Source organism: Schistocerca americana, chromosome 11, assembly GCF_021461395.2.
Source record: "Schistocerca americana isolate TAMUIC-IGC-003095 chromosome 11, iqSchAmer2.1, whole genome shotgun sequence".
Taxonomy (NCBI): domain Eukaryota; kingdom Metazoa; phylum Arthropoda; class Insecta; order Orthoptera; family Acrididae; genus Schistocerca; species Schistocerca americana.
The window spans coordinates 189135402-189146974 of record NC_060129.1 but is presented as its reverse complement, the minus strand read 5'-3'; the positions used below and the strand labels follow the sequence as shown (position 1 = coordinate 189146974).

Here is an 11573-nt window from a genome sequence, read left to right as displayed (position 1 = left end):
TTATATTTATTTAGCAGCTTGTGATGTACATCTATGGAGTAAGTCCAAGTACAAATTTGCTTTGTCAGCTTTCCAATAAACTACATTACGCTTACTGATTCTAACTATAGTTTTGTTAAGATAACTAATAAATTTTAGTCACAACTATTCTGGAAATTAACATCATAGTTACAAAATTTTAGATACTGTAAACTGAACGGATTTTATGAGGCATACGTAATTTATGTACCAAAATTACAGAACATTTAATTGCAATAATTCTGTACTATTGGTCCATTATTTTGTATATACGGTATAATCCAGCCACACAGCACATACATATTCTAGATTCTGTTTTGTTTACAATTATAAAAAAATTTAACAGCAATAATACTGTAGAAAAACGAAATCTTTAAATATATAAATGCTGTTAAGAAGTTAAGACCTTTTACTTTCTCTTTTTCTCTATACTTGTGTATAGCAGCAGCATACGACAAACAGGGTGTCGCGATGGTCCTGCTGTTTCACGGTGCGAACAAAGACGCGTGGGACGGCTGTGGGCAGACGGCTTTGCAGATTGCCGCCACATATGGTGAAGCAGCTGTTGTGAACCTGCTGTTGCGGTTGGAGGCGGACCGGTCTGCTGCCAGCTATGGTAAGATGCCTCTCGAGCTAGCCCTGGCATACAATAGGAAGGCAGTCCTAGATATACTGAGCAGGATTTGTCCCGAGTAACATGAGGCTGTACTACCATTTGCAGATTTTGCAAGTAAAGCCCTGGTAAACTGCTAAATATATGTCATTGAATTATTCAAATATTTACCTGCTCTTCTTCCCCCTTCCCCTTCTTTCTTCTCCTCATACTGGTCTTACTTCAGCATGTGAAACTTCCTAAACTGCTACCTTCAACATCCTTGAGCTTTCCAAACAGTAGTTTTTTTACACTTGGTTTGCTGGCAGTAGATCAAATGTTTGACTGGCACTGGATTGCAGAGCTCTTATTGACACTGCTCCAGAGTAGCATTTGTAGTATTTGAACCTCACGATGTAGTAGTTGAACCTCACCATGTTCCAAATACACGTGATCATTTCCGATGACCTTCCAGTGTGGTATACTTTGAAGTCATTTTCCAAAGTCTTATCTCAGATTCTCTTCTGCAGCAATGTTCAGCATTTCTTAAACACCGTCTGAAATTTATGTGTGCATTTTCACTCGTGTCAGCACTGGCATCCCTGTTCTTAGCTGTCGTATTGCTGCCAGCATATGGCAGGGCAAGGGGGGGGTTACTTATGAGACTGCAACTCCTGAGTACGTCATTGGGTTACCGCAAGTGAAGAAGAGCAGATAACTTACCTATGTTAACTGGCTCTGTGTAAGGAGAAACCTCATTTAGTAAGTCTGTGAGAAGGCATTCACAAGTATCAGTGTTGCAGATAAGGCAGCCACAGATGTTCTTGGTGTAAGCAAAAGCTTTGTTTCCAACACTAAGAATTTTAGCAATGGTAAATGAAGTTCCACATTGTGCAATATGGAACAAAATAACTGGAAAGATTATTGGTTTTAGATTGCCCACAAAGAGAAAAAAAACTTACGTAGCACACCGTGTTTGTTGCGAAGGGTGACTAAATAGATTTCAGTTTAGAATCTCATTTGGTCAGGTTTCAAATTGATCAAAAAATGTACTTTCATGGCTGTCTTATTTACAGGTGGTAGAATGGAAAACACATTTAACAATCTGTCTACAGTTCAGAACAAGTTGCTGAGAATTAATGTCAACCTATTTGACAACACAGCTGAAACAATTTCATCTGATACACTTATCAGTGAATACTCTGGCTACTTAATTCAGTGGTTACAGTAGTGAAGAGATTATAGGCATCCATACTTTTTGATGAGCTAAGGAGTGCCTGCAGATGCAAAATACAGGAAATTAAGGTCCCGAAATTATGTAAGTTACCGATAATGTCCCAGGCTGCCTAGTTTATTAATTTACTTTTGTAACAGTAAATGTAAATAGACAGGTTACAAGGAACTCTGCAAAAAGTACCACCACTGCAAAATGACTGATAAAGCATGATGGAATTCATTTTTGTGATAGTGTTGCTGAAAAGTAGTGACCAAATGTCACAATAATGTAGTGGCTCCATATGGGGCTACTGAGGCTTCACCAGATTTGTCCAAATCTAACCTGTATCTTTTCTTCCCCAGAACTAAATCAATAGGAAATCATCACATGTAAAAGGAATATTAGACCTCTTGGATGAAGTTATATCTGACCCCACATCAGAAGTGATCATAGTGACCTTGATACTAATCCTGATCCTGTTCTGGACATCACTGCAGAAGAAAGTGACACGAAGCCACCGCTTAAAATCATGTGGGGCCTAATAATTCCAGGGTGTAAGTGATTATAATGAATATAATTCTAGCAGTGATGATGGCTTTCCTTTGACTTCTCTTGCCACAAATACATGGACTAAAATTTGTTGTGATAGTACAAAGTGTCATGACTGAAATGAGTATGTTGATATAAAGGGCAAATTGAAAGATGAAGGTAACAACATGCCACCAGACTATTTCTTTTCAGTTTTTTCTGTGACAATTTCATTGGTTACATAGCATTTCACACTAACTTGAATGCCTCTCAAAAATACGAACAATTTAAACCAGTAACCAAAGACAAAAAAGAATTCTTGTGGATACAAAACAACCTCATAGTTACCATGGAAGTAGGTCTTGCTGTAAACAGTTTAGAGACAATTGTGCAAGCTCACTCATGTCCATAAATAGGTTTGGAGAGTTACCACCACACATGCATTTGAATAACATGATGCCAACAAGAGAGTCTCCAAATTACAATAAGTTTTGCAAGATAAGACGTATGCTTGACATATTCAGGAAAGCTTTCGAAGAGAGTTATGCCCCACCTAAAGTCAACCAATTTATGAAAGCGTGGTGACATTCAAAGATACGATTAGTTATAAATAATAAATGCCCAAGAAACCCATCATCAGAAGAGGATACATGGTATGGCTTTGGGCTAATAAATTAGGACTTGTTCGTTGTTTTGCAGTGTACACCAGGGTTGGGTTGTTCCGAGGGAGGAGACCAGAAAGCAAGGGCATCGGTCTCATCGGATTAGGGAAGGACGGGGGAGGAAGTCGGCCATGCACTGGATTGAACTGTCATCCTCCCGAATGTGAGTCCAGTGTACACTAGGACCATAGGTACAGCTGAGGTTAATTTAGGAGAAATGTTTTATTTTACTTGTGGGAGTGTCTGGAATGGAAACATTACACATTTTTGGTAAATGCTTCACAAGTTTGTCTTTTTTGGTAAAACCGAAACAATATGGGATACACAGTTGTGATCCCAAAGGTCTGGAACAAACGAAGCGCGATAAAGAACTCAGTAGAGTGGAATTTGATTGGTCAGTGAGGAATGATGGAATACTCACTATAAAAAATGAAAGGACCATTTCTTATAAAATCCTCCAGATGATGTTTCAGTTGTGAACAGAAAGGAGGCTGATGGTAGCAAAAAGCAAATTGCTGCAAGGTCATATCATGAGAACACAGGATGTTACACAACTGAAAAAAAAGCAGGAAGGTCATTGGTAATATTCTCTTGGTATTTTGTTGATGTATCAGTTGTGATGTACACTGTCAGGAGTTTGCAAGTCTAAAAAATTTAGAAGGTATGTTGTAGCTGGTTTAGCACATACTAGATATGTGAAAGGCTTACCATGTTCATCACATAATACACCACACCGTGAGATATTCAAACCACAGGTGCCCACAGAAAAGAGAAAGTCAGAAGCAAAACATGCTACAGCACGGGATTCTAAAATGTAATGCCAACTGTGGTATGAAAAACACCTTCATTGATCCCGATGGAGTTTTAAAAGGTGATGTTTGCTTATGCTTGTCACCCGAGAAGGTTTCATTCATTCATATCCAGGGTATGTTGCAAGTTTTTCAAATCTTGTGAGTGTTGCCAAGACTTGCCACAGTGGCTTTAAATGAAGGCACCCTTCAACATTCATTCAAATGTATAAAAAGCAATAAATTGTCATTTTCATTTCTTCAGTGTGTATTTAAGCAATTTCCACCATAAATTCAGTGGCTTAATGGTCTGTGCTTGAAAGTTTTTTTTTTTTTTTTTTTGGTAGGGTTTAAGGGCGCTCAACTGCTGAGGTCATTAGCGCCCAGTCACTGGTGTTAGAGCACAAGGAACCTGCTAAAACTCAAGGGGATGGGGGGACATCAAAAGGACCTGACAAAGATGCAGATGAAATAAGTAAAAAGGTTAAATGTCTTTGGTCAAGCCAGTTAAAGTTATAAAACGCAGAAGACGAGCAGCTGCTCGAGCGTCATCAGCTAAAACATCCGGTAAGGTAGATGGCAGGGACAGGACAACACGAAATTGACTAAAACGGGGACACGACAATAAAACATGGCGCACCGTTAATGCCTGACCACAAGGGCACTGCGGGGCTGGGTCACCAGAGAGCAGGTAGCGGTGGCTAAACCGGCAATGCCCAATCCGCAACCTGGTCAGAAGGACCTCCTCGCGCCGAGATGGTCGGGAGGAAGTTGTCCAAGCAGTTGGGAGCGGTTTTACTGCCTGGAGCTTGCTTCCTTGGAGGGATGACCAAGCATCCCACCACAAGGACACAAGCCTCTTACATACATCCCCACAAACGTCAGATGACGGGACACAATGGGAGGCTGGCCGAGGCTGGAGGCTGCAGCCTTGGCTGCAGCATCCGCAGCCTCATTCCCAGGCACTCCTACATGTCCGGGGACCCACAGAAAGCTGACAGAACCGCCATTATCAGTGAAAGAATGGAGGGACTGCTGTATTCATTGAATCAAGGGATGGACCGGATAGGGAGCCCCAAGGCTCTGAAGAGCACTGAGGGAGTCAGTGCAAAGTACATACGATGAATGGCGGTGGCGGCAGGCATACTGAATGGCCTGATGGAGAGCAAAAAGCTCGGCCGTAAAGCTGGAACATTGGTCAAGGAGCCGGTATTTAAAGGTGGCGGTCCCGACGACAAAGGCACAGCCGACACCATCGTCAGTTTTGGAGCCATCGGTGTAAATAAAGGTGTGACCAGCAAGTCGAGCACGAAGTTCGACAAACCATGAGCAATACACTGCAGCCGGAGTACCCTCCTTCGGGAGTGAGCTGAGGTCGAGATAAATACGAACCGGAGCCTGGAGCCAAGGTGGTGTCGGGCTCTCACCCTCTCTGAAGGTGGTAGGGAGGGCAAAATCCAATTGTCGAAGCAGGCGACGGAAGCGGACTCCGGGGGGCAGCAGGGCGGACACATACAACCCGTACTGACGGTCGAGAGAATCGGCGAAGAAGGACTTGTAAGAGGGGTGTTCGGGCATAGACAACAGCCGGCAGGCATACCGACACAGCAGTATGTCGCGCCGGTAGGTCAATGGTAACTCGGCAGCGTCAGCGTAAAGACTCTCGACAGGACTAGTGTAGAAGGCTCCGGTCGCAAGACGTATCCCCCGATGGTGGATGGAGTTGAGCCGGCGTAAGAGGGATGGCCGAGCGGACGAGCAGACGAAGCTCCCATAATCCAGCTTCGATCGGACTATGGACCGATACAAGCGAAGCAGGACAGTGCGATCCGCTCCCCAAGATGAACCGCTAAGAACTCTGAGGAGATTAAGGGATCGTGTACAACAGGCCGCCAAATAAGAGACATGTGGAGACCAACACAGTTTCCGGTCCAACGTGAGCCCTAGAAACTTAGTTGTGTCCACGAATGGGAGAACAACGGGACCGAGATGTAAGGATGGCGGAAGGAACGCTTTATATCGCCAAAAGTTGATACAAACCGTCTTCTCTTCAGAGAACCGGAAGCCATTTGCCACGCTCCATGAGTAGAGGCTGTCTAGACAACGCTGAAGGCAGCGCTCCAGGAGGCATGTTCTCTGGGCACTGCAGTAGATCGCGAAGTCATCGACAAAGAGAGAGCCTGAGACATTAGGTGGAATGCAATCCATAATTGGATTGATCGCGATGGCAAAAAGGGCTACGCTCAAGACGGAGCCCTGAGGCACTCCGTTCTCCTGGAGGAAGACGTCGGACAATACGGAACCCACACGTACCCTAAACTTTCGATCCGTTAAAAAGGAATCAATAAAAAGGGGCAGACGACCGCGTAGGCCCCACTGGTGCATAGTGCGGAGGATACCTCCTCTCCAACAGGTATCATAAGCCTTCTCCAAGTCGAAGAACACGGCTACCGTTTGGCGCCTTCGCAAAAAGTTGTTCATGATGAATGTCGACAAGGTCACAAGGTGGTCAACAGCGGAGCGGCGGCGACGAAAGCCGCATTGGACATTAGTAAGTAGTCGTCGAGATTCAAGAATCCAAACTAACCGAACATTGACCATGCGCTCCATCACCTTACAGACACAGCTTGTAAGAGAAATGGGGCGGTAACTAGAAGGAAGGTGTCGATCCTTCCCGGGTTTGGGTATAGGAACAACAACGGCGTCACGCCAACGCATGGGGACCTGACCTTCGGTCCAGACGCGATTGTAGGTACGAAGAAGGAAGCTTTTGCCCGCCGGAGAAAGGTGTGCCAGCATCTGAACATGAATGGCATCTGGCCCCGGAGCAGAGGACCGGGACAGTGCAAGCGCACGTTCGAGTTCCCGCATAGTAAAGGGGGCATTGTAAGTTTCCAGATTCAGCGAGTGGAAGGAAGATCGCCGAGCCTCGTCTGCCCCTTTCCTGGGAAGGAAGGCAGGATGGTAATGGGCGGAGCTTGAAACCTCCGCAAAAAAGCGGCCAAAGGCGTTGGAGACAGCCACAGGATCAACAAGGACCTCATTACCTGAGGTCAGGCCAGGTACTGAGGAGTGGGCCTTAATGCCCGACAGCCGGCGCAGGCTACCCCAAACAACGGAAGAGGGAGTAAAACTGGTAAAGGAGCTCGTGAAAGAGGCCCAGCACGCTTTTTTGCTGTCTTTGATGACTCTACGGCATTGCGCTCGGAGTCGTTTGTATTCAATACAATTCGCCAACGTAGGATGGCGGCGAAAGGTGCGTAAAGCACGTCGTCGAGCACGGATAGCGTCCCTACAAGCCTCGTTCCACCAGGGGACGGAAACGTGACGTGAAGAAGAAGTAGTAGTACGAGGAATGGAACGTTCGGCAGCATGGATAATAACAGCCGTGAGGTATTCGACCTGACTGTCACAGCTGGAAAAATCGTGGTCCGGAAAGGTCGCCAGGGAGGAGTAAAGTCCCCAGTCAGCTTTCAGTATGTTCCAGCGCGAAGGACGTGGGGATGGGGTGTGGTGCAGGAGACGAACGACACAGGGGAAGTGGTCGCTCGAATAGGTGTCAAAGGACATACCACTCGAACCGACGAGCAAGAGTGGTAGAACAGATCGAGAGGTCCAAGTGGGAGTAGGTATGAGTAGAGTCCGAGAGGAAAGTCGGGGCGCCGGTATTGAGGCAGACAAGATTGAGATGGTTGAAGACATCTGCCAAGAGTGAGCCTCTTTGACAGGATGCAGGAGAGCCCCAAAGGGGATGATGGGCATTGAAGTCGCCAAACAATAAGAACGGCGGGGGAAGCTGATCGATCAGGTGCATCATGTCAGCCCGACTAACAGCAGATGACGGTGGAGTGTAGACGGTACAAACTGAAAAAGTAAAAGCAGAAAGAGTAATGCGGATAGCTATTGCTTGGAGTGGGGTGGTCAATGGGATGGGATGGTAATAGACATCGTCCCGAACGAGCAACATGACCCCACCATGAGCTGGGATACCGTCCACAGGGGTGAGGTCATACCGCTCCGAGGTATGGTGGGTAAAGGCAATACGGTCAGTCGGGCGCAACTTGGTTTCCTGGAGTCCAAGGACGAGCAGACAGTGCAGGCGGAGGAGCAGTTGTAATTCCTCCCGATGAGATCGAATACCTCTTATGTTCCAATGAAACAACGCCATCGCTAATCAAAAAGTCGGGGGAACGAGACGGGGGAAGAGCTGGTCACCTCGACGGCCGCGGAGGGCCAGGTTGCGAGGGAACAACGCTACAACTGACGGGAGGCGGATCCGGTTCCATCGACTCGTCGCCAGCTGCGGCCGCTGTCCCTGGTTGTGTAGGAGGGGCAGCATCATTTGCCGACGAAAGGCCAGCTGAGCGCCTGGCAGCAGAGCGTCCCAGCGAAACTGAGGACGGCCGGGAGCGGCGACTCACGGATGGAGCGTCAGTCGAAACGCGCCGGGGTGGAGAGGGGGATAGAGACTTCTTCTTGGAGGCCTTCTTGGAAGGCCGAGGAGGCACAGGGATGGTGGGCTGGACCCGAAGAAGGTCCTCACGCGCGGGGTCCGTTTTGGAACGCCGGACCTCGGAAGCTGGGGTCCGGAACGTTTCCCCGATGGACGCCTGAGAAGAGGATCGCTTCTCAGGTGGCGTGGGGGGAGGAGGAGGAGGAAGGGTGGCCCCTAGGGCAGGGGGGGTGGGGGCCGCAGGGGAGGAGGAGTTGGAAGGGAGGGATTTGGGAGGCGGAGGCAGAGCCCCCTGATGGGCAGAGGAGGCGGAGGGGGGACAGGATAGAGGTGAGGATACAGCGGAAGGAGTGGACACAACTGAGGCAAACAAAGTGGCCAGTGACACGGGATGAAGGCGGTCATACTTCTTCCTGGCCTCAGAATAAGAGAGCCGATCCAAAGTTTTGATTTCTTGTATCTTTTTCTCCTTCTGATAGGCTGGGCAGTCTGGGGACCTAGGCGAGTGGACGCCAGGACAATTAACGCACCGAGGTGGTGGGGTGCAAGTATGTTCCTCACGAAGAGGACGTCCACAGTCGCCACAAAGGGGCTCAGCCTCACACCGGGACGACATGTGACCAAAGCGCAAACACCTAAAACAGCGCACAGGAGGCGGGATGTAAGGTCGCACGTCGCACCGGTAGCACATCACCTTTACCTTCTCCGGGAGAACATCCCCCTCGAAGGCGAGGATAAAGGCCCCGGTGTCGATGCGACCGTCTTTGGGGCCGCGCTGGACTCGCCGGACGAAATGCACGCCACGGCGCTCCAGGTTGGCCCTGAGCTCCTCATCAGATTGTAGCAGGAGGTCACGATGAAAAATAACCCCCTGCGTCCTATTTAGTGCCAGATGTGGGACAATGGCGACTGGGATGTCCCCTAGGCGGTCGCACGCCTGGAGTGCCGCCGATTGTGTGGCAGAGGTGGTCTTGATAAGAACGGACCCTGATCGCATCTTGCTGAGAGCCTCGATTTCCCCGAAGACGTCCTCAATGTGCTGAACAAAGAACATGGGCTTGGAGGTGGCGAACGTCCCCCCATCTGTTCGAGAACAGACCAAATAGCGGGGGAAGTACTTCGCCCCAAGCCGGCGGGCCTGTCCCTCCTCCCATGGAGTGGCCAAGGGGGAAAGGGCAGGAGAACCAGAACTAGAAACGGTACCTTTTCTTTTGGAAGACTCGGCCGCAGAGCGACCTGATACGTGTTGACGTTTCATGTGCGAAACGTCCGCCCCGATACCACCCACTCCGACCAGGGGCTCTCCCCACGGGCGCCACCCAGCCGCAGCAAGGGCCACCTGGCAGGATGACCATTGCCGGGAGTCCTGATGCCCCAAGGAGACGGGCATCTACTCCTTGGCCAACGCGGGGAGGGTGCAGCTCAGGTATCGGCAGTACGATCCCTGTGTTGTCAGGGGGCTACAACCTAGAGGGTACATGACGACCCCACCACAACGGGCTGGCTACCGTGCTGGATTTCTGGTGCCATGGAAAGTCCATCATGATCGCTGGTGCAGATGGAGATGCACTATGGGCGTAACTTGGACAACCCATCAGGCGTTTAGGCCCAATTTGAGGAATAATGGGTATGGTGACAACGCCGGTGCAATGCTGACTGCCAAGGTCGTAGTGCACTTAGGACCAGTGGTACACCATGTAAGGTGTCCTTCCCCAAAAGGCTCGTACTTCTGTAGAATTTTGAAAAATGGAGGTCAAACCCCAAGGGGGACCATCACATAGAAGGCCAAAACGGTTGAAACTCCTTTTAGTCGCCTCTTACGACAGGCAGGAATACCTCGGGCCTATTCTTACCCCGGACCCGCAGGGGGGGTGCTTGAAAGGGTTACCAGAGATGGCAATACGGAGGCACACAGAGTAATACTGGCAGCCAGAAGCCCTGTCTTCACAGCTAGGCTGCCGCACCACATCACAGAAGCTGCCAGTGGTTGTCTGCATATACCAGTTGTCGAGGTGCCACTGTGTAGCACTGTTTGTTGCGAGTACAAGGATGAGATCTCAGACGGGAAGAGAGATGCGGCAAAGCCACAGGCACCTGCAGAGACGTGTAAGCCCCCTCTCCTTAAGGAGGCTTGTGAAGACCAGTCAGTCCAGGGTTTTACATTGGAGGATGGCAGAGTGTGTGGTGCTGACATCGCAGCACGTATGCTCGCAAGCCTGTCCCATTCCAAGCCGTTTAAGGGCTACTCCTTCAGAAATTGGAGTTGGAAAGAGGTAGACCACAGTCGCACAATGTTTTACAGAACGTACTTCATTATTCCTCACTTTCAGCAACCGTGCGGTCCACCGACACCACATGGGCTTCCTGGTCACAAATGAGGGGAGCAAGCCCCCTAAGCTGCCAAATCATTGAGTTCATTTCCCTGATTACCTATGGCCTGGAACTTGGCAGAAAATGATTCCACTGTCTTGGCTTTACTGGAGAAGAAGAGCGTCCTGCACTTGTCATGTAAGTGGCAGCCAATATTTCGAGGAGTAGCCATTCGGTGACATCGGAGTCACCGTCGGGGACTCTGTGTGATGTTGTGGTGGAGCACGTACTGTCACAATGTCCCATCAGTGTGGATTCCACACCAGTGTCTTCAGTTCGCTGTCTGTGTAGACTGCAGCATCTTCGAGTTTTGACGGAGAGCTGTCCACGTCAGCTTCAAGACGGTCTGCATCTCGGCAGCGTACAGCGACACTGGCAAATTGGGTCACTTGCCTGTCTGAGGATCGACAATCTTTTGTTTTATGCGAGTTTGAGGGGTAACTCACCGAAATCTCAGTCACTGCTTTCTATCAGGAATTGTTGGTTTACAAGCAGCTCAATAACGCATTTTTATTGAACCCTACATTTAAAGTACTTTAAGTTCCCTTCAAAGTACCATCCATGTGCAATGATGCACTCGGCCCAATGCTTTTGTTACTGCTGAAAACAGTTCCAGAACTCATGTGGCAGGATACTGTTCAAAGCTGCTACCCTGTTTTTTGATGTCATTCACACAAATGAATTACTATTCTTTCAGAGTTTGCTTCACCTGTGGAAACAAAAACATCAGAGAGAGCCTGATGGGGTGAGTACGATGCACGAGGCACAAGCACTGTGTTGTTTCCCCACCACAGACTGTTGGACCACCAGAGCTATGTGGGCTGGGGCATTGCCATGGTGGAGCAACCACTTCACCTTTCACCAGTTCTGGCTGATTCCGTCACACTCTCTTGTAATCTACATAAGACTTCCAGAGAATGGTGGGTCACTGTTTGTGCTGGAGGAA

At 48.7% G+C, this 11573-nt stretch overlaps 1 protein-coding gene across 1 annotated transcript in view; it reads left to right on the top strand.

Moving 5' to 3' along the window:
* Positions 1–489: 489 nt before the first annotated feature.
* The window catches only part of LOC124553533 (ankyrin-2-like), a 36775-nt gene continuing 25691 nt past the window's right edge, over positions 490–11573 (top strand). The window contains exons 1-2 of the mRNA XM_047127382.1: positions 490–634; positions 10208–10434. Of these exons, the coding sequence (XP_046983338.1) occupies positions 490–634; positions 10208–10434 (372 nt within the window). The remainder of the gene's footprint in view (positions 635–10207; positions 10435–11573) is intronic.